The following is a 22,220-nucleotide window of genomic DNA, read 5'->3' on the forward strand; positions in this document are numbered from 1 at the left end:
AACAGTTGGAAAATTTCCTTTTAAAATTATCCAAAGTTAACATGTTTCTAAACTTCATGTTTATTAAAAGACTTAAAGGTATACCTTATTCCTGATTTTTCATTGGAAGTTCGTGACGTGATAGCATTGCCTTTCTATTCTTTCTTTCTTTTTTATCCCTTTGCAAACTCGTGCAATATTGATGACTAAAATACAATTAAATAATATTTTGTTTATAAAATTTTTAATATAAACGTCAGATCTGAGATAATAAAAAGTAATAAAACTTCTCAAGAAACAAGAGGAAAAAAAAAAAGTATAAAGTCTAAACAATATTGAGATACTAGCATTATTACGACGACAACCAGTGAATCACTTTGGCACCAGGTTCAAGAGGAAGAGGGGTTTGATCATGAAATAGATAATCCATTTCATGCAGGATAATGTAGACAGCGGGCGAACGAACAGACCAAGCAGATGTTTCATGAAAAGATCGAAACTTTTTGAGAAGGAGCTTATTCAAAATAAAGGACATAGCATCTTTGACAGATATAGGTAGCCAAAGACGTCTATGCATATCAAGATACTCAATAGAATGGATGGGGGTGAAACCATGACTGGGATGGTACAAGCAGGGTTTGAGTTTACCGCCAGAGAGTCAATCAAGGCACCAACGAAGGACACGGCTACGTTCACTGCGAGTCATGAATAACCAGAGGACTGGACCTTGAGTTAATGATGGACGACAAGCATAGAGAAAATTAGTATCAGGATCAGTACAGAGAGTTGTAAGGTGAACCAGCAAAAATTGACGGCATAATTACGTGAAGATTCGATCATCAAAGCTATCCAGGAAAGAGACACAACGTTGCCAAAGTGAGCGATTCCAATGGGGGCGGCTTGCAACAGATCGTAAATGAGGCAGTAGCTTCTGAAGAAGTGTATCGTCAGGGAGATCAGTGGAACACTTTAAGAATTTAGTTTACAAGTTAGACACACGATCAACCATTGATGACTGTTGAACGAGACGGAGCATGGCGTTGACTGAGAACTTGGAGGAATCACCAAAGATGCGACAGATACATTCATTATGGCATGATTCAAGCTTCCTAAGGTGACCAAGATTGAGGACGATGACAGCCAGATCGTATTTCAGTTGAGCACGGGCCATTTGAATGTAGAAGCGTACCGAGAATAAGCGACGGAACCCCTTGAAATTGATCTCAACTGCAGTAATCTGATGCATGGACTTTTTAGTATCATTGGCGATTTGTTGTACCAGGGCCGCAGAGTAAAGTACTTCAACAGGTTTGATAGGCAAATCAAGATAAGAAAAGGAGGCTTCATTAGGTAGTGGAGTGCCATAAAGAGAATATAGAATGTAAGTACAAGACCAATTGATACATGTAAATGTAAGCTTGAGATTTCAGATTGTCAGAAAAGAAAGATTCAAGCACTTATTCTAAGAATACATACATAAAGTCAATTTCAGTATTCTGTTACGCATCCTTTGGCTTTAATAACTGCTTCACATTGCCTCTTCATGCTTCGAACTAACCGTTCAACAAACTTATCATCCAGCTTTTCCTACTGTTCTTATAAAGCCACCTTCAATTGCTTCAAGTTTTTGACGGATAACCTTTTTCTCTCAATTCGTCTTTCAAGAGCATTCTAAACATGCTTGATGAGGTTCAAATCAGGCCAGTGCTCAAAGCCTCTAATTTGGTAGGGATTCCTTCCACCATCGCACATAATCAACTGTATGATGGGAAGCCCCATCCTCTTGGAAGATAAAACCTCTCTCCTGATGCAGCATGACATTTGTAAACCAAGGATAAAACCTGTTGGCCAAGATATTGATGTATATTTCTTGGTCTATAAAACCAGTATCAATTATTTCTAAAGGCCCGAAACTTCCTCCCTAAAAACATCCCTAAACCATAGCACCACCATCACCGCACTTGACTGTGGATATTATATTTCTTTCATCATAATGCTCTCCTTCCTTCCTGAGCACTCTTTTTCCGCGATTACTGCCCTCCACGTAAAAGCGCAACTCATCAGACCAAACAACGCCTTTTCATTGGTCTTTGGCCCAATTGATGTGCTCCTTCACTCAGAGAAGCTTACTTTTGCGGTGTATTGCAGTCAATCTAGGCTTATGGACTGCTCTGTATGACTTGAGGTCAAGTCGATCGACATACGATTGAAGAGTTTCTACACAAACAAATCATTCAGCTTTGCTATCTTCATATTTATTTCTTTAAAAGAGGCAAAAGGATCCTCTCTGATTATCCTCTTCAAGTGCCTTTCGGTTCTTTTACTTACTTTCAATGGTCGCTCTGTTTGCTTGCGAGACAAAGAGCTGCTATAGTTATCAAGCTTGGCTTTTATATCTTACACAGTAGACTTGTTCAAGCCAACAGGCTCTGCAATCTCTCTAATCGTGTGATATGTTCCAAGAAGATAAAAACCCCCATGCCCTTACTTTCTCTTGTTTCATCTTCAGATATAGCTAAATGTCGTGTGCATTCTATGAAGATTCGAGCTGACATGCTCCTTTTAATGAGTTGATAGATGAGAAAAAGGCAACTTTATTTTGTTATGAGGACACAATTTTCCTCCATAAATTTCTTTGATTGTATGAAAAAGATTACTATTCAATTACACAAAATGAAATTATCCAAAACTGTACAACACAAACATGACATTATCCGGATCTTTGGATTCATAAAAACATAAACACATTTCTTTGCAAATAAAAGCACCAATTTTTAATTTATTTCATACACAACTTGCTATATCATCTGGTCCGTTTTGGTTACTTGCAAGCCCTTCAATGAGGTCATGGAAACATGATCCTTCCTATTAACCTTTGACAATTGGCTTTGCAAGGTTCATCATTTTTCATATCCACAACCTACGCTCATGCATACATTCCCTTCTCTTACAAAACCGTTTTTGCTTTCATGAATCCCTTTTGGATAAACCAGCATGATGAGCTTGGAGAGGGGGGATGATTTTGTCTATACAGCCAATCAGATGAACAAAGGGGAAGCTTAAGTTTCAGAAAAATCAACGAGCTGCTATCATCAAATTTTACTGCTTTTATTTTTTGACATGTTGTTCGATTGGATCCAAGAGACAAGCAATAAACAGAAATTGCAACGAGTAAAGACAAGCAAATACCGTGAAACCCTCTTTTTATGAACCATGTCTAGCCTAAAGTGCTTCATGATCATTTCATCTCAAAGGTGACAGCAGCTTGAAATGGTTTTGTACGAAAGAGGGAAATAAGATTGGAAAAACGCATGCAAACATTGTAGATCATCAATTGAGCTAAACCATAGATAAAGAGTGGATTTCCTGCAGTGTGTCTCTTTATTTCATCGTAACCATATCAACATGGATTTGTAAGACATAGGCTGATGAACACCTTTCTCGATGGACATCCCCACTAATGATCCATTTTAGAGCATTCTTACTTTATCAAAGTGCATTCCTCTTTCGCGATCTCTCAACTCCTCTCGTTTTTCTCACTTTTCTTTTCGGCAGACAAGTCTTTGTGTATCGTCCTATTTATTAAAAATACATCATGCTGCCTAAACAAAAGCCTTTGTACAAAGAAAAAAAAAATTAGTTTTTTATTTCTAAATCTGAAAGCTATATTAAAATTCATGTTTTTAGTCTTTTTTATATAACATTCATCTCTTTCAAGTCGTGGCAGGTGGAGGAGGAGGTAAAGAAGAGCCGGCGGTAACTGAAGAGCTGCCTGGTGGTGGAGGGGGTGGGATACTAGGATTGCTGCTGGGAGGAGGAGGTGGAGGCGGGCTCGTGCTGGTCGTGTTAGGGGGTACACTGCTAGGAGGAGGTGGAGGTGGCAAACCGCCTGGAGGGGGTGCAGTGGCAGCATCAGCAGTAGTTGTGGGTGGATAACCATAATAATTATAATAACTACTAGCATCATACGATTGATATTGGTTCGTTGTGTCTGTATTATAATAACCACTGTAGTATTGACTATAGTCGTAAGCATATGCATTGCTATCTGCTGGTGCACCAGGTACTGGTGCTGGTGGTGTTGCTACTGCTGCTGGATTATAGCTGTTATAATACTTTTTTTTTTTAAAAAAAAGGAAATTAGTTGAAAAAAAAAAGTTTGGATTAGTCTTGTTTGTTTTTTTTTCATGGCATTTTTTTTTTCAAAAGCACAACAAGTATCAAGTGAGTTTTTATACTTACTCCATTGTAACTCGGACGACCGCGACCGTATCCATAAGATTGTGCTCTTTCTGCTTCCTGTCGAACAGTATTAAGTAAATCTTCAGTCAATTTAATTGCAGCATCCAATCCATCTTCTTTCATACAACTATTGAAACAGTTCAATACACACATGTCATTTATAACAAGATTCTTACGTGATATGAACATGTAAATCTTCTTCTGATTCCTTTCCGGTAGTAGAATCAATGAATCCAGAGCCCTTACCCTTCAACTGTACACGGGCACCTGTCTCTTGTACAATATGCTTCACAAACGCACCCTGAGGACCCACAATCTTGGCTCGAAGGTTGAATGGGGGATTGCCGGGGACGTTTACAGGTAATTTCTTTTCAAAATATTTGCGTTCAAATCGTCTGTCCACTTTCTCAGGTTGTTGGGCAACAGGCACTTGAGCTGTTTCAATCAGTTCTTCAATTTTTTTAACAGCTTTATCAAGAGATTCTTTTGTTTTGGCACTGACGTGTAAATAGAGTGGAGGTTCTCCCGGTGCGGCTAAGGATAAATCAGGATAAAACTTTCCTCGAGTGGTAACATCTTTATACAAGTAAGTAAAAAAAAAGAATTGTATCTTTATTTTTTGTCTTACCTGCTCCAGTTTCTTGGTGGATTTGAGCTTGAGTTGCTCCACGAGTTAACGTGTATCTATTCTTCAAATCATTAATTGGAATATTCTTTGTGAATTCACCCTCTTTGCTATCTTCAACATGCAAAGGAATTCCTTTTTGTTGTAACATGGCATTGATCCTTGCTGCGGCTTCACCTACAATAGCATTTAATAACTAATATAGAATGGCACAGAATTAAACTTTACTTGCAGCTTTTGTAGGATCACTATCTAATTTTGTCATTTTTTTCTCTGGTACACTTTCATCTTTGTAATCATCTTGATCCCACTTTCTCTTTCTTTAAAAACAATATTAAAAACACGTTATTCTTTTTTTCTTTTTTTTCTGCTTTTCTTTTATTAAAAAAGAAGCACTGGGACTTTATTCGCATGGTGATGCGAAATAAAATGCACCAAACATTTGAACTATAACTTGAAAGAGACAGATCGACTGCAAGTCTTTGTGAGTTGATTGCTATTTCACTCTCTTTTTTTCTTTTTCTTTTTTTTTTTAAAAAAAAAAGGAGAAATAAAAATGGTTTCTTAGTTTCTTAAGTTAGTCATTTAAAAAAAAAAAAAAAAGCCAAGTTACTTAGATCGTATTCTTTGAAGTTCTAAAGAGACTATCATTAAAGTATATTTAGGTACTGCAGAAAGAGAAGATCAAATTGGAAGTGAGATTATCTTTCATGGTCCCTGAGTGAAATGATTGATTCCCCTTTTTAGAATGAACATGGGCTTTATGAGGATCATGGCTGAAGGCATAAAGAAAGACAAGCAGCAAAGAAGAGAGGCCAGAAGGTTCTATTTGCTAAAGCAAAAGCAAACAAAGATGGTTTGAACTTGTCAACTTGAACATAAGCTCCTTTAAATGCTGTGGGATTTTGTTGCGTTTGAAACAAGATGTGCTTTATTTGACAACTTGAGAATGATGCTTACTAAGATTGCTTTCATACCCAAAAAAAAAAAAAAGCTTGAATAGAATAAAATAGAAATTAAAAACCAATAGCGTGTGTTCATGACATGTTCATCGTCAAAAGAATCATAACAATAAACAAACTTTTATACAACTTGCGAGATTTAAAATAAGGGGGGGAGAGGCTAACAAATGGCACAAGCAGGGGAGATAGTAGTGATACTGTCCGTTTGAAAACTTTAAATTATAGAGCCATTACTTTCTTTTTTGTTTTTTTTTTCTTTCTTTCTTTCTACAGCTTCTTATGACTTTACAACAAAACTACGAAACAATGAATTATTTATGTTCTATTGAAAGTTATGGAAACAAATACTCTAATCTATCAAGCTTTGATCAATGTGTTTCAATGAATGATATAACGTTGTACAATTGGGATAATTACTCTATTCCCTCTCGTTTCAATTACGATCATTCAGAACGTGGAGTCGCTGGCTTTGTTTCAAAATTATATCAGTAATCTCTTGCACACAACTCTCTTTGTTTGACTTTCTAATCGCTTGATTCAATAGATGTCTACAGGACAAGGAACAAAATTACGTTCGCTGGTGTAAACATAAAGGTATCGACATGTTTGTTATAGATTGTATACCAGGTGAGTTACACAATGCTATTTTATGCAAACTGTATTTTCTTAATGTTTTGAAATACTAGAATTCACAGAGGTTGTGCTTCCCAAACTATTCAAACACTGTAAATTCGCGTCATTCGTGAGACAACTGAATGTAATCAAATAAACATAGATGAAAAAGACTACATTTTATTTATGCACTTTATTTACAGATCTATGGTTTCCAAAGGGATACAGATGCACGCAAGTCCAAGGATAGTCATGGCAGAGACAGATGTCGTTGGTATCACACGCATTTCAGACCTGGTCAACCTGATCTTTTTCATCTGATCCGCAGGAAGCCACCAAGATACTCTCGTGGCAAGAAAGAAGCAGAAGAGGAAGTGCCTGACAAAAGGCGTGGCTCGGTCTCCTCTACCCTCTCATCCTCCTCTGTGACCCTGCATCCCTTGCTAGACTCTCATCTACAAGACACATGCTTTGGTCAAGACATGCTGACAACAGCCGCCATGACACCCAATCTGTATCTGCCAAGTACGTTCCCTTATTCGATCGATGTGGACGTCCATCCGACGATGAGCGAACAAGAGCTCGCGGGTCAACTGGCTGAGCTGCAAGAGAAATATACAGAGATGTATACTACCCTTACAGACGAAAGAAATAAGGCATGCAGTCTGATTCAAACTCAAAAAACAAGAATCGAACGACTCGAACACTCACTTCATCCTCCGTCGCTCATCCAGGGTATGCTGTGGCAAGAGACACCCCCTTCTTTATGTGATACCCTTGATCATCACCAAAAACATGCATTCTTTCCATCTTACACTACCTTTTTGCAACCTCAGAAATATGAATTTGTACTGTCAACAAATCAAGATGGGCATCATTCAAAGGAAATCAATGACTTGCTGTTATGATCTTCTTTTTTGATATCCTGTCCATTCAAGAGACATCATCTCAAAGATGCATACTAAACACAGCTTCACCTCTTATTTAGTATGCAAGTAAAAAAAAAAAAAAAAAAAAAAAGTGCAAACTTTTAGATTTCCCTCCTTCATAATAATTCTATGTAAATATTTTTTTTTCTTTTTTTTTGCATAACTTCTCTAATTTATGATGTGCATTTGTTGTTCTTTTTTTGTTTGTGTACGAAATAAAAACGGACTTTACGTCTTTTTGTTCACCTTATTGATAAACATGCGTGAATAGAGTAACCATCTGTATGCATTCACACCAAATAGAAACAAAAAAACTATTTTAAGCAACTTGTTCTTTTTCTAGTACAATAATACAAAGGAGAAGGAGGGGGAAGTGATTTATTAAACAAAAGGTTCAATATTCACTTCAATAGCAGTCGTAGGATTTGTTAATTCAAAGTTTTCAAGTACAGTAGGATGAAGGACACCAAAGGAACCAATCTTGCACTGCTTACGTTCCTCTGTCTCAGAATCAATGTATCGAGCATAAATGTAAGCAGAACGACCAGGGAAATAGGTAGCATCCTCAGCTTCTTCGATCCAGTAACCCAATTCGTTTACGTCATTTTTATGAATGCGAGGTGTACTCAACATGGCCATCACACGATCCAATAAACCGTGAATGACTTCAAATCCAGACGTCTTGCTGGTGTACGTAGCACAGAAATGTCTTTCGTTTCTCGCCCTGCGTTCACGTGTCTCGTCCTTGAAACCAACGTCAGAGACCTCAAAGACCTTGATAGGCATGGCTAATTTTTTGTTGGAGTTCAAGGTCTTCAAGATACCAGGTAAAAGAGAGGTTCGGACGACTTGGTATTCAGCTGTCTTGGGATTAGCGAGCTTGATAGCGCTCTTGTTGTCGTCTTCTTTGTTGAGGAACTTGAAGTTTTCATCATGAGAACACTATGTCATTCCTTGTTAGTCTCTCTCTTTCATCAGCAAAAACACACTTACCAAAATCAAGGGAGCCACTTCTGTAAAACCAGCCATGGCCAATTCTTTACGAATGTGATCACTCAACTTGTTCAAGGGCAAAGGAGCACCAAAGGTATTCACATTGGGCATTTTCTTGGGCAAGTTGTCATAACCATAAGAAATAGCGACATCCTCCATGATATCACAAGCATGCAAGATATCCCAACGAGTAGGAGGCACATTGACAAGTACCTGGTTCTTGTCCTTGGGGTCAATGCTGGCATCCAGTGACATCTTATTCAAGAGTCTACAGATTTCGTCTCCGGGGAGCTCAAGGCCGGTACAGGAGTTGATATAATCGACCTTTGCGTTGGCTTGACGAGGTTCTAATTGAGGATAGACCTTGGTGGTGTTGTCAGGGTAGACAATCTCAACAGGCTCAACCCTGTAGAAAATAAGTGAATAAGTCAATTCTTCCAATGGAACATGTCTTACGTGAAAGGTTCAGAACAGTATTCTGAAAACATGGCCACAAGCGTGTTCAACACAGTGCTGGCTTTGTGTTCGTCCGTGGCTGTGATTTCAATAAAGACATTTTTGGTGTTCAAAGTGATTTTGGAGTGATCAGAGTTGATGATTGGGGGAAGAGAACAGACGACACGATTGGCGTCAAATACAACAGGATACACTGGAGAATCACGAATGATGTGCAAGAATTTACCGAGATGTTTATCTTCCTATGAAAGGGTTAGTTTGTTGAATAATTAAAGAAAGCACATCTTACAGCATAAAGTTCCATCAATTCATCTCCATCTACTTCAGTTGTCTTATTCAAAGGAACGAATTTAATGTCTTTGTGAGGCAAAGCTTCATAAGAGAAGGGACCTTGGATGGTGTCTAAATCGTGTGTACCCATAGAGGCAAGTGTTCTCTTACTGATAATGGAGTTAAAAAAAAAGAGCAATCATGACTCATACACTATATTGTTACCGGCAAATGTTGTTGTGAAGTTTATCTTGAAGGTCGATGAAGGAAGCATAGTTCTCGGCTGTAAAGGTAATATTGCGCAAGATGGCACCGACGATATAAGGTCGAATTTGTTGAGTCTATAGCCATTGTTAAAAACATGTATACGCGTAAAGACAAGAGAGCTTACTGAAGGTTGAACGTGAATTTGTTGAAGTTTACCATCGGCTGGCTTGACAGTCTTGTAAACTGGAGGCTTGGCCTTGCCTTCGAATACACGAAGAGCACGAGAAAGACCTTCGTGACATAACAAATCATATCTATCTCACTTTGAGTACTCCACATGCTTCTTTCATACTCTTTTGGTTTACCTGTTGGCAGGAATGTCGATTTTCAAAATCGGTCTTTCAGGTGCAGTTTCTCCTTCCTTGACTTCCTTTTCAGAAGACTATAGATAAAAAGATTCAGTGAGCAAAAAAAAAATGTGGAAAATGCAGACAATGGCTATATTTACGTCTTCTTCAAGTTCAATACCGAAACGGAAACAAAGCTCAAAAAATTCTTGAGAAGCTATAAAAATTTCAGCTTGCATGCTCTTTTTTTTTTTTATTCAAATGACAATTTACTATAGTTTCTTTCAAGAGCTTCAAAAAGAGCAATCTTGTCAACGTTCACAGTAGGCATGTTTAAGTTTGTTTAAAAGAAAAAAAAAAGCAAGAAATTTTTCAAGTGATTTAAAATCTAAAATGTGGCTTGGACTTATTGGATGATAATAACATAGACGTTCTATCATCTTACGTGTATTGCTATGTTATTCAATAGGAACATCATTACTATATCTGATGAAATACTTTGGTTCACAAGTCTTTCTTCTAGAAAGGGGATTTAAAGTAAATATCAAGTAATACTTGGGCTTATTTACAAAAGTAGATGTTTGCAACGGACTTTAAACAAGCATGCATTTACAAGATCTTTAAACAAATAAACCTATCTAGTTCAAATAGTGCCATACATGTATACCAAGAGTTAAAAAATTCTTCGTTTCCATACACCACATAACTAGAAAGTACCTTTTTTTTTTCACTTTTGACTTTTCGCTCTCTACTTCAAATCACAAGTAGAGTGCATCTCTTAGAAATGATATCGCTGTTTTAAAATGGAGTGTTTTGCAAACAGCAACAAAAGCAGTAAAACAAAGGTGAAATTTACACTTGTGCCTTCTTCCCCCCCCCCTTTTTTTTTTATCTCTTTCTTTTTTGCTTTAACGTTCCTTTTTCTAATTTTATTACACAACTTGACCTTTATTTATTATGCAACAAGAAGAATGGCAAATAGTAGAACCATCACAATCTTCATTAACGAAAAAGTTAGCGCTAAATTTTGATCGATTTAATATCGTGTCTAATAATGACATTGTAATAGATGAGCAAGTCAACAGTCACTCTCATAATGAAGCACTCTATATCGATTATCATAATGAACCCATAATATATCAGTCCTTATATAAACAGCCCGATTCAACCATTTCCCCACCTTTTCCTTTATTTACCATGTCTTTTGACCAAACTGAAACAAGAGAGTCTTCTGCTGATAAGAAGGCTCAGTGGCAAAGTAATCCGACACAAGGCCCATCCATGCCCTATCTGGATCCACTCACGGCCATTGGTGATACAAAGACAGGTCAAACGTTGAAGCAATATGAAAAGAATACAGCCACCTTACGACCTCCTGCAAGCAGTGACTTTACGTTCAAATTCGATCCTCACCTTCAACCGAATCATGCACCCGATTCGACTTCTAAACGATCCAAGTCTTCTCTGGAAGATCCTAGTAAGCCAACCACCCCACTACGACAGAGAGCAACTGAACCCGTGATGGATGAACAAAACAAAACGAGAGTGATGAAAAAGAAGAAACCGATTTTAACAGAACACAAGCAACCGCCTGTAGAGATCAAACAAACGGAGGAAGAACAAAAAAGGACACCAGACATCAATAAAAAGACGCTGTCTAAATGTATTCAGACGAGTGAAGAAGAATTTCTAGCAGGCATTTATTTGGAAATCGAAAAGTCTTGTTCAATTACTGAATGCTACAAGTTGAAAAGTTTAAACTTGAATCGACAAGGAATCACCGCATTGAATGATTTGAGATTGTGTTTTCCACTGCTTGAAAAGCTGAAAGTGTAAGCAGCCAATCTGTTTTGTACTCGTTTGTTCATTTTTTTTTGCATGATTTAGGTCACACAATGAATTAACACAGCTGTCCGGTTTACCCGAGACACTTTATCACTTGGATGCTACTGATAACAAGTAAAGTGTTGCATGCTTTACCACACGTATACATGTTGCTCACTTCACCTATAGACTTATTTCAATTGATTTAAAGCGACTTGAAAAACTGCAGCGACTCTATTTATCACACAATCATCTCAGTCAATTTGACGATCTCACTCAATTAAAATCATTAAGAACATTAGATGTTGCTCACAACTTTATAAAGTCATGTAAATCATTTCATTCCTTGGAAGGTCTTGCGATTTTATCGTTAAAGTCGAATAATATTCGCCGTCTAACAGATTTTGAGGGGTTCAAGTAAGTTTCAAAAAAAGGGGGAAGGTCATCTCCATTGTTTAGCTCATGTGTAACCCTCTTTTTATAGTAACGATTGTTTGGAAAGTTTAGATTTATCCTTTAATCGAATAGAAAGTCTCGAGTCAATTGAATCCTTGACTGGTTTAAGAGAACTAAATCTTGGTAAGCTTCAAACTTCATTTGCACCTGAAAAGAGAGAAAGCCAACAAAGTATTCTTTACAGATCATAACGATATTAAAGTAATTCAACTGACTCGGCCCATGGAAAGGTTGTGTAAACTCAAGTTCAGCTTCAATCGATTGAAATCAATCGATATGTCCATGTTTCCAGATATCAGGATACTTTATTTGGACGATAACCAAATTGAAAGAATCGTGGGCGCTGGCTGTACAAAGAGATTGGAATCATTCTCTTTGAGAGATCAAGGAAAAATTAAAGTGTAAACATAAGAGCCTATTTTAATGTGTGAGGTATACTTATCTTGTTTATAGTGAAATCAACATACAATACTTACGTGGTACTCGAAAATTATATCTGTCTGGAAGTCCATTTCGCAGTCTACAGCAAATGGTTGACTTTTATTCACTGGAATATCTTGAGCTGTGTGCAACTGATATAGAGGAACTACCAGCAAGTTTCAGTAAACAGATGCCTAATCTAGGCACCTTGTACTTGAGCGCTAATCGAATTGCTGATATTCGTCCCTTGAGAAAATTAAAATATCTTCGAAGGCTCATCTTGATTGATAATCGAATTACAAGCCTAAACGAAGTTATTGCTGTAGTCAAGCAATTAAAGAATTTGAATTACTTGGATTTAAGGCAAGTCAAATAGTAAGAGAGAAAAAAAAACTGTCAACTCATCCCATAGACAAAAGACAAAATCCTATTTCTAGCAATTTTTATTGTCCCATCAATGTATCCCTTATGCAAGGAGATCGCCAACTATTGAATAATTCGGACAATAAGGGTGAGGCCGCCATTTCACCTTATCTAACCACAGCACAAGATAGTGAATGGCAAGCACAAGATGAACCATATCTTCAAGCACTCAACGATCACTGGAAGATGAGGAGAAAAGTGTATAGGTCCTTGTTAATACTCGAATGCGCTAAATTGATTGAATTGGATCATATTCCTATTCAACATCTTGAGCGTTCACAGGCACCACATATCATTCATGAGTATTCTTCTCATCAACATAGTAACCCCGCTAGTTTTGGTCACTCAGAATAAAAAAAAAAGGCAATTTCTTATCTCTTTTTTTTTTTTTTTTTTTTTTTTTTTTTTTTTTTTTTTTTCTATATAAAACAAACATATGGTTGGCTGCAGCAGCTTATTTAAACGACTTCCATGCTCACTCAAAAGAAAGCCAAGCATGGCGTCAAGCATGACCACTTCGACGGTGATTGGTTCCGACCATAAACTTGACCATTCAACACACACACCCAAGGAAGCACTTGACTTCATTCATTTCCTCAACGCTTCCCCTTCCCCCTTTCATGCTGTTCACGAAGCCTCTGTTCGTTTAGAGAACGCAGGGTTCGAAAAGATTAATGAAAAGCAACAGTGGCATTTAAAAAAGAAGGGAAAGTATTATTTTACGCGCAATGGTTCTTCGATTGTCGCCTTTATTGTCGGAGGACAATTCCAGGTCGGTCAGGGTGGGTTCTCGATCGTGGGCGCACATACCGACTCGCCTTGTTTGAAAGTCAAACCGGTGAGCAAAAAGGAACAGCAAGGGTATTTAGAAGTGGGTGTTCAGTTGTATGGTGGAGGTATTTGGCATACTTGGTTTGATCGTGATTTGGGTATCGCTGGACGTGTGATGGTTGAAAAACATGATGGTACCTTTCATCATTCTCTTGTTCATATTAAAAAGTAAGTCAAAGGTAGGAAAAGGGGGAAAAGATGGGGTACTGAGTGATTTGCTTAATCAATAGACCTATATTACGCGTACCTACTTTAGCTATCCATTTGGATGGTTCGGTGAATGATGCATTCAAATTTAATAAAGAAAATCATCTAGTGCCCATCTTGGCCACAACAGCAAAATCGTAAGTACCTTTGCTTTATCCTTAGTCATTTGCTCACAAGTTTTGTTTTATTCAGTGTGCTAAATCAAAAAAAGAGAACTGATGAAGAGCCAAGCAAGCATCATCCGGTATTGATGCACATGTTGGCAGAGAAAATGAAAATAGAAGGTATTGAAGGCATAGTAGAGAAAGGGAGAGAAAGTACTTATTCTTTTCTTTATAGTGAATCAAATCCACGATTTTGAATTATGCCTTTTCGATACACAGCCAGCTACTTTAGGGGGCGCTTACAATGAATTCATTTATTCTGCAAGACTGGATAATCTTGGCATGACTTACTGTGCTTTGATGGCTTTGATTGAATCGGACGGTATTCAAGATGAAAAGAACATACGACTGGTTTCACTCTTTGATAATGAAGAAGTCGGAAGTACAACCGCTCATGGTGCCAATTCAAGTTTGTTGCCGTCTACTATGGAAAGGATTGTAGCCTCCATGAAATCCTCAGTGAATACCAAGGTTACCTTTGAGCAAGCGATTCACAAAAGTATGCTGATCAGCGCTGATATGGCGCATGCTGTACATCCCAATTACGCGTAAGGATGAGGATAATATCCAATATAACATAGTTTGCTGACACTAGGCGTATTTAGAGATAAATATGAAGAGAATCACCGTCCACAGATGCATAAAGGAACGGTTATTAAAATCAATGCAAATCAGGTAATATAAACATCATGGTTATTTTGCAAATCGTTGAATAACAAATCACATTAGCGATATGCAACGACTGCTCCTACAAGTTTAATCTTACGTGAAATTGCACGCCAAAAGAATATCCCCATTCAAGTAAGACACATACACTATACAATGACACTGGTGCTCAGATTCTTTATTTTAAAAGGAATTCGTTGTTCGTAATGATTCTCCATGTGGATCTACTATTGGTCCTATGTTGAGTGCAAAATTAGGACTTCGTACAGTTGGTAGGAAGAAAAGAGTGATGAGTTAGTATATAAAAACTAATGTTTTACATAGATGTTGGTAACCCACAATTGAGTATGCATTCCATTAGAGAAACTGGTGGTGTGGATGATGTCAAGCATGGTATTGATCTCTTAAAGTCCTTTTTTGAACTATTCCCGCATATTGACGCTAAAGTGATTGTGGATTGAATTCAAAAGATAAACCGCGTTTATATTTAAATAGTAACTTTTATAAAGACACGCTCCTTGATTTAGTTTCAATAAAATTATAGAAAGCGTAAGGAAATTGGTGGTTGTAGAAATATATTGAAAAAACAAACCACTGACCCTTTTTTTTTTTTTTTTGAAAGAGGCTTCTACGTTTTACAATTTTATTTTTCTTTTAAATAAGCAAGTTGCTTTATAATCATGCAAATTATTTTATTTTGAATAGAACTTTAAAAGTATTCCACTGCCCTACCTTTCATATTTTAGACCTTCTTCAAATGAGTGCATGAAATCAATAACTCAGTTGTTTATTGACAGAGCCATAATGCTATAGGCCAAATAGTGTTGACTGCTCACTTAATAGATGTCAGTGGCTTTATTACTATCAATCATCAAAAGCCTTTGTATCTTTTATAGATTGTGATATAGAAAAGCAAAACATTAAAATTTTTTGTTGTTATATAGACTGATAAAAAGTAATGTTTGTTAGCAAGGATTTGTAGAATGTAAAAAAGTTAAAGAGTGGTAAAATTAAGTTTATATCGCAAGTTTGGTAGAATACGATAAACAGGTGAATTTAAATTAACGTAAAGTACAAGACACTTTGTTAACGCATAAAACTATGGTCTTCTTATGGGCTTATCCCAGAAATTTTATATATGTGGTGTTTTGTATCATAAAGGAGTTTATCTGAGTGGCACACATTCATTAAGCGGATTTCATCATTACACATAAGAGCTCAAGAGATAAAATGTGTTATGAAGTTTTTCAGAATATATCAGCCATATGTTTTCTATTTTGTGTATTAGATTTACTTGGTATATTACAAGTGATGTCTTGCTGTGATTGCTGATATACTAGAAATGTAATTGGCACCAAAGGCTGCCTAGGTATACAGAAGTGCATTGGTTGATATGACTTAAATCGTTGACAAAAATGAATCAAGCAAAGTTCAACATTTACTATTTATTAAATACAAAATGCTTTTATTAAAGCTCAGTACAATATATTGCATGAGTATGTAGTAGAAGTACAGAATTATAAGGATATTTTGCAGCAATACATATCAGTTATTGCCAGTTCGTTGTTTACTCATAGCTTTACATTGCAAGCATTCAAAGTATAAGGCTTATGTTGTTTCTAGCTTCGTATCATATATCAACTTATAATGTAATCATAGCTAGGATAGTTGGTATACAAGGCGTAAAGCTTATTACAAGATCAATTGATACACATTTTAGCTTGGGTTTCCTTGCGTAATAGTATACAAAATAGTCAGGCTTTTCTTGCCATTATTCTTACAATGTATATGTCATGTCGACATGCTTCTCATGTTTGTTGAATTCCAGGTTATTCTTCTATATTTCAAGTTAAAACAGTATACACAGGCCATATTTGGTGATTAATTGGCAGGTAGAATGTTCATCAACACTAAAAGTGGCTAAAATATTTAATTTACTGTTTAAATCTCTCCTTTGCCAAGTAAACAGAAATAGTTTGTCATTTTCATTATTATTCATAAAATCAAGTAAACTATTAAATATACTTTCCTAAAAAAAAAAGTGCATCTATATCAAACACTTGAGTCTATAGAAACAATGGAATGAAACGAGCATTTTCATTTGAAGAACAAAACATATGATTAATGTGTTGATGCTCAGAACAATAGCGTTAATGTTAAAGCTTTTGCCGTCCTCAAAAACAAGACCAATGACGATTAAGAAGGCAAGAAAATATGTTACTTTGATGAAAGGGTACGTATTGTCAGTGTTTAGTCTGGTTGGTCATTGGCTTCTTCAATCACGATTCTAACCACAGCAATCAATATACTTTGTTTCAAAAGAAAAACTGGTAGAATCCTGAGTTCCAATGGGCATATGATGAGCGCCATAAAAATACTCACAGCAAGAGGTTAGGACCAGATTATGGTTATGTCAACCAATGTAGAGCCACAGGTGATGGAATGAAACCCTGTATGGAGCCAGGTCAACTTGGAATAGGCTATAATTAGATGTATGAATTATTATATACGTAAAATGCTTTGAACACTTTATAAAACAAACTCTTGAAACCTCTTGTTTATTCAGTTCAAAACAGTTTAGCTCAAGTATTGTTTTTTTCCGATAGTCAAATCACTTATTTTTGCTGCCAGCTCTTTTAATTAGATTGTTTATGCACATTGTATAGGTTAAAAGGTTGCCAAATACATCGTATTACGATAAAAAAAAGTCTTTTTTGAGATTGTTATTATATTTAAAAAAGATATTAGCATACATAGTTTGTTTCCTCTTGTTTAAATAATTAATATATCAAGTTCTTGTCTTGATCAATTGTTATGTATACTCCGTCTATTTCTTTTTTTTTTTTGTAACATTTTATTGCACTTTTTCTTTAAAAGAGGCTTTTTATATATCTGTACGCGAACAAAAAAAGGTTTAAACAGCTTTCTTTATTTACAAGAATGTTACCCACTGGACGTCCTTCAATTGAGACAGAAGAACGACAAGGTTTGTGTGTTTCTAGTACTATTGGTTACTTTTATTATTATTATTAATGTTGCTAATGAACAGAGGAAGAACAGCATAGCAGCAATGCTGTTGGTAGTAGTAACAATAATGGAAATAGTAGTCGAGTTGCTCATAACAATAATGACAATGAAAGTGATGTACTGGATCCCAGCATTATATCAGACAGAGAAGCAAGCATGCACGTTACTGCATGGTTCGTGTTAACAAAAGCTCCAATTGATAAAATAATAACACTAAAATAGGGTGAGGGATAATTATGTTCAAGAGCGAGATCACAATGTGCCTAGAAGAAATATGTATGAACATTATAAAGCCCATTGTATTGCCCGACATTTGGTACCTGTCAATTCAGCTACGTTTGGCAAATTAATTAGGATTGTATTTCCAGAGTTAAAGACGAGGCGATTAGGGGTCAGAGGTCAATCAAAATATCATTATTGTGGTATACGTGTAAGGGCAAGTACTGAAGCCCATCAAACGTAAACCTTTCTTTTTTTTTTAATTTATTTATCACTTATATATTTATTACACTAGAAATGATCCAATTTTGGCCATTACAGAGGATAATAGTTCAAGACTATTTGATGATAGATCAAGTTCTAATATAAATCCCTCTATCACTGCCTCTAATTTATTGAATTCTTCTACTTCGATCTATGTACCTTCCTTTGTAAAGCCAACCATTATATCGTATCCATTCAGCAATGATTTCGATAACACACTCAGCTCTTTCATCTCTGCTTATGAAACACATTGTCGACAAATACTTAATTTAATTATCACTCATCAAGTGGATAGGATGAACCAAACAATGAGCTTGTTCTATGAACACATGCTTGAACGATATCAATTCTTGATACGCGATGTTCCTGAAGTGACTGAAGCTGTTTGGAGATATGATAGCCTGTTCTACGATGTGAGCACTGTTACATATAATATATGCTAATATACTTACATATATAAATTGTAGACAATAATCGAAAGATTCCTTCCCGCTGTTAACTATCCTTTGAGTCAAAGAATGATGATCACCTTGAGAGCCTTTACCCGTGAATTAGCCGGATTGATTGATACTTATGTTTCTTCATTTCCAGTTAATTTTTACCAAAAGAAACTCGATGGTACAAAAGCGCCCATACACATGCCCTTTGTTCAATACTAATGAAAAACATCATATAGTTGCTCGTATCTTTGCTGCCAAGTTTAGAAGACATCTTTCATTAAACCATGCAGCACAAACTGCCTCGGTGATCTTGAACATGCCAGAGCATTTATCAGCAATGAGAAAGGACTGGGAGCATTTTGATTTTGATGGTCTTTTGGATCAAACATTATGGGTTTGTGATTGTAATATTTCAGAGGTTAGACATATTTGTAAGTAACATTTTTACTTTTTATTTGCTTTTGAATAACATCATTTGGAAAGTAAATCAGGATATTTTTGATTTATTAACCATCAAGCCAAATCTTGAACACTGGATGAATTGGACTTCAAATTTAGTTGATAATTATTTAAATAAGTTCACACCGGTAACATTATCTTTTACAAATATGTCTATTTCTTAGTCTAATCATACCTTAAAGTCTTCTCCGAATGATGCAAATCATTATCTTTCTCAAGCAAAGCAGTTTCTTTTAAAATGGACTTATTATGCTTCCCTTATTATGAAAGATTTAGCACGTCAAAATGCTCGTAGCTTTAGTAAGTTGAAATTTGATTAATTATTAGTATATTTATCTCTCTGCACACACAGGTTCATTTCATACACTTCGCTTATTTCTTGATGAATACACGCTTTATCTTGTAGAAGAAAACATTGCTCAAATCAACTATTTGTTAATGAAGCAGCACAAATTAGTTCAACAATCAGAACCATCATCTGCTGCAACTTCAATTCCTTCTCATACGGATATTTTCACTTCTCCGTCATCTAGTAACAAGGATAGTCACGCTTAAGATGCGATCTTCTTAAAACTCTCATTTCATTGCTTGTTTACATATGTATTGTATATATATTGTGTGTGTACACTTTTTTATAATATTTTTGCTGTAATATATACATTAATACCCTTTCTCATTTTAATATAATTCAATAATATTTTGGCGCTAAACATTGTTTGTGTTATTTGTTCTTCCAGTATATCCATCCGCCACCACATCTAAAAGATACATATAACAATAGGCTATGTTGTTACTATGTCTCTACAATAAAAAAAAAAAGAGTGAAGGGACTTACTTAAACTTTGAATAATTCAAACATTCTTCCCTTTTCTTTATTCTTCAGATCTTTTAATGTCTTCAAGTACTATTCATCTCATCTATAAGAATGTTTTCTTCAACAGAAATTTCGAGCTTTTTGAAAGCATCAACTAGTTTCTGCTGCCTTGGCAACGTCGTTCTTTTAATTCTCGAAGCCAAAATGGGTATGCGTGAAGGCTTTTGAGTTCTGTGAAGGTTTTTTTTGGAAATCATGTTTTTCGAATGCATTTTTTGTAAATTAATCGGATTGTATAAGAGTCGAGACCGGCGAGTTTCGTTATTTGAGCATGTTTTGTTTTCTTCTGGTTTCATGAATAAGCTCAGATGATCAGAGAGAGAAAACTAAGAAAAAAATACAAATATATAGCGTCAAGAGGCCATATAGAAAAATAAATTTAATCTCAGCAGTAGCATTCGGTGAAAATAAAAGACTAAATAATGATGTGCTTCTACGACAGTAATAATTATAGGAAATTTGCTGTTATTGAGAGGTAATTTCACATAAAATACTTTATGTTGCTTTATTATTTTGTATTAATTGTAAAAAACTAAATGTCTTACCATCATTAGTATTCATTATAATTAGGTTTTAATGCTATAACAGCAACTTGCAGATTTTGTGAGCTCTTTTTCTTCTCTGCTTTGTTCATCATTGGTGTTCTAATACATTTGTTATCGGTACAGATGTTGCAATAGAAATACTAAAAAAAGCTCCTAAATATTGAAAGCGATGCATTCTATGTTTAACAGTAAACCCTGTACACTATTGACTTACAGAAATAGCAATCTAATAGACATGCCCCAATTTAACCTAATAGTTCATAAAATTATTTGCTGTGACGAAATTATCTCGTCCTATCCATATTGCTAAAATGCTTGAAAACTTCTATAAAATGAGTATAGCTGAATTGATCATCAAAAATTATATTGTCAAATTTTCCCAAGCACACAAAATATCACAAATCAAAGTATGTAGGATAAAGCAAAAATAGATTCAAACATACAAACTATGCAAGCAATGATAAGATTGATCGACATGGTTTTGATAAGCAATGAAGCCTCAAATGTATTGCTATAAAATAGATATCACGTATTAAGTCGCTTTTTTAAATAACTTCAAAGCAGCGTCAATGGTAATCATATAATTATTTTTGGTTCATAGGATGGTTTGCTTATTTTGAAATATTACTCTTCTTTCCGTTACATGCATATTTATCTGTTTATAAAAAATAAAAGGTATATGATATTATCACGCCCTCTTCTGTCTCATCTTTGATGAATTTTACCTAGCATTTTGGACACAGACAAAGAAAAATTATAAAGCTTTCTGAACTATGTACCCCAAGAGACAAATATTCGTTTTGCTCCGAAGAAGTATAAGAAAAGTATAGCACATTATAATAAAGACATGACTTAATTAACCGTTTAATAAATATAAAATCGCGTGGCAATTTGCTATGAATATGCATGTTTTAAGGTGACTATGTAAAGATGGATGTAACTACAATAAATCTTTATTCTTTTTGGTACATCATCGAATTGACTGTCCACTTTGCTCTCAAAAAATGACACAAAATGATTCATAATAGAGTAATTAAAGTCTTTCGATGTAATTGAGCATACTATGTCAGTCCCTGCTGTCTGAAAATTAGACAAGTTCGTAAGCATACCAAGAAAATAAAACAAAATAAGAGAGATGGCTGTACTTCATTGCAATAGTAAAATATGAGGATTCCGTTTTCCTGTTGTGATCAAGCATTTTATACCCACACAATTAAATTTGCTGCTGCTCTCAAATTAGCTTTTTACTATATAATACTCCTTTACATATATTATGACTTCATAATGGGGTTTAATGATAATTTACACATGAATTTCAACTTAATATCGCAAATTTTGGTTTCTACTTTCATTCAATTGTTTGTTTGGATCCATAGACATAATTATTACTTAAGGAAGAAAAGCATGGCTTTGTACTCTCAAATCATCACCAAGCTTAGATCAACTGATTAATAGGTCAGAGGGTTTTTACTTATTTTAAATTAGCTGCTTTATTGAATCTTTGCAAGTTTGAAACTGCATTGGATGAATTGAAGCCTTGATGTTAGCCTTGTAGAGATGCTTTATTATTATTGGCTCTTTGTTTACTTATTTTGTACTGATTTGCATCAAGTATGAACAAGAAAAGGCGCATCTAGCTTTTTTCGTTTACTTTAATGATTTACAATTCACTTTTTATTTCACAATAATTTCAAACAAAGTACAAGCAATCATGGAATACCAAAATCATATCAATTCTTCTGACATATTTTTTTTTCACTTCCAAACTATGAAGTATAT

At 35.5% G+C, this 22,220-nt stretch overlaps 9 protein-coding genes across 9 annotated transcripts; 4 read left to right on the forward strand and 5 right to left on the reverse strand.

The window, feature by feature from the left end:
• Nucleotides 1-331: 331 nt before the first annotated feature.
• RO3G_13572 (uncharacterized protein) lies at nt 332-556 on the reverse strand (the record flags this gene model as incomplete). Its single annotated transcript, XM_067668156.1, has 1 exon — nt 332-556. One exon carries the CDS (start codon nt 554-556, stop codon nt 332-334), a length of 225 nt encoding a protein of 74 aa, XP_067524257.1.
• Nucleotides 557-961: 405 nt separating this feature from the next.
• RO3G_13573 (uncharacterized protein) lies at nt 962-1,150 on the reverse strand (the record flags this gene model as incomplete). The annotated part of the gene is made up of 1 exon (XM_067668157.1): nt 962-1,150. One exon carries the CDS (start codon nt 1,148-1,150, stop codon nt 962-964), a length of 189 nt encoding a protein of 62 aa, XP_067524258.1.
• Nucleotides 1,151-1,912: 762 nt separating this feature from the next.
• Nucleotides 1,913-2,534, reverse strand: RO3G_13574 (uncharacterized protein; the record flags this gene model as incomplete). The annotated part of the gene is made up of 5 exons (XM_067668158.1): nt 1,913-2,055; nt 2,110-2,196; nt 2,308-2,321; nt 2,381-2,417; nt 2,468-2,534. 5 exons carry the CDS (start codon nt 2,532-2,534, stop codon nt 1,913-1,915), a joined length of 348 nt encoding a protein of 115 aa, XP_067524259.1.
• A 1,158-nt stretch (nt 2,535-3,692) lies between these two features.
• On the reverse strand, nt 3,693-5,111 carry RO3G_13575 (uncharacterized protein; the record flags this gene model as incomplete). Its single annotated transcript, XM_067668159.1, has 5 exons — nt 3,693-4,094; nt 4,222-4,348; nt 4,398-4,797; nt 4,850-5,023; nt 5,075-5,111. The coding sequence occupies 5 exons, from the start codon at nt 5,109-5,111 to the stop codon at nt 3,693-3,695; spliced, it is 1,140 nt and encodes a 379-aa protein (XP_067524260.1).
• Nucleotides 5,112-6,410: 1,299 nt separating this feature from the next.
• Nucleotides 6,411-7,328, forward strand: RO3G_13576 (uncharacterized protein; the record flags this gene model as incomplete). Its single annotated transcript, XM_067668160.1, has 3 exons — nt 6,411-6,435; nt 6,495-6,565; nt 6,624-7,328. 3 exons carry the CDS (start codon nt 6,411-6,413, stop codon nt 7,326-7,328), a joined length of 801 nt encoding a protein of 266 aa, XP_067524261.1.
• A 402-nt stretch (nt 7,329-7,730) lies between these two features.
• On the reverse strand, nt 7,731-9,953 carry RO3G_13577 (phenylalanyl-tRNA synthetase, beta subunit; the record flags this gene model as incomplete). The annotated part of the gene is made up of 9 exons (XM_067668161.1): nt 7,731-8,291; nt 8,343-8,748; nt 8,799-9,040; nt 9,088-9,238; nt 9,294-9,409; nt 9,460-9,589; nt 9,641-9,717; nt 9,784-9,839; nt 9,896-9,953. The coding sequence occupies 9 exons, from the start codon at nt 9,951-9,953 to the stop codon at nt 7,731-7,733; spliced, it is 1,797 nt and encodes a 598-aa protein (XP_067524262.1).
• Nucleotides 9,954-10,819: 866 nt separating this feature from the next.
• Nucleotides 10,820-12,698, forward strand: RO3G_13578 (uncharacterized protein; the record flags this gene model as incomplete). The annotated part of the gene is made up of 6 exons (XM_067668162.1): nt 10,820-11,454; nt 11,510-11,581; nt 11,636-11,863; nt 11,931-12,025; nt 12,087-12,303; nt 12,356-12,698. The coding sequence occupies 6 exons, from the start codon at nt 10,820-10,822 to the stop codon at nt 12,696-12,698; spliced, it is 1,590 nt and encodes a 529-aa protein (XP_067524263.1).
• Nucleotides 12,699-13,253: 555 nt separating this feature from the next.
• Nucleotides 13,254-15,074, forward strand: RO3G_13579 (uncharacterized protein; the record flags this gene model as incomplete). Its single annotated transcript, XM_067668163.1, has 8 exons — nt 13,254-13,744; nt 13,807-13,920; nt 13,976-14,067; nt 14,123-14,495; nt 14,553-14,622; nt 14,677-14,748; nt 14,804-14,885; nt 14,938-15,074. 8 exons carry the CDS (start codon nt 13,254-13,256, stop codon nt 15,072-15,074), a joined length of 1,431 nt encoding a protein of 476 aa, XP_067524264.1.
• Nucleotides 15,075-18,431: 3,357 nt separating this feature from the next.
• Nucleotides 18,432-19,191, forward strand: RO3G_13580 (uncharacterized protein; the record flags this gene model as incomplete). Its single annotated transcript, XM_067668164.1, has 4 exons — nt 18,432-18,536; nt 18,591-18,741; nt 18,800-18,994; nt 19,187-19,191. The coding sequence occupies 4 exons, from the start codon at nt 18,432-18,434 to the stop codon at nt 19,189-19,191; spliced, it is 456 nt and encodes a 151-aa protein (XP_067524265.1).
• Nucleotides 19,192-22,220: the final 3,029 nt, after the last annotated feature.

Source organism: Rhizopus delemar, genomic scaffold, assembly GCF_000149305.1.
Source record: "Rhizopus delemar RA 99-880 supercont3.12 genomic scaffold, whole genome shotgun sequence".
In the NCBI taxonomy this organism is placed as follows: domain Eukaryota; kingdom Fungi; phylum Mucoromycota; class Mucoromycetes; order Mucorales; family Rhizopodaceae; genus Rhizopus; species Rhizopus delemar.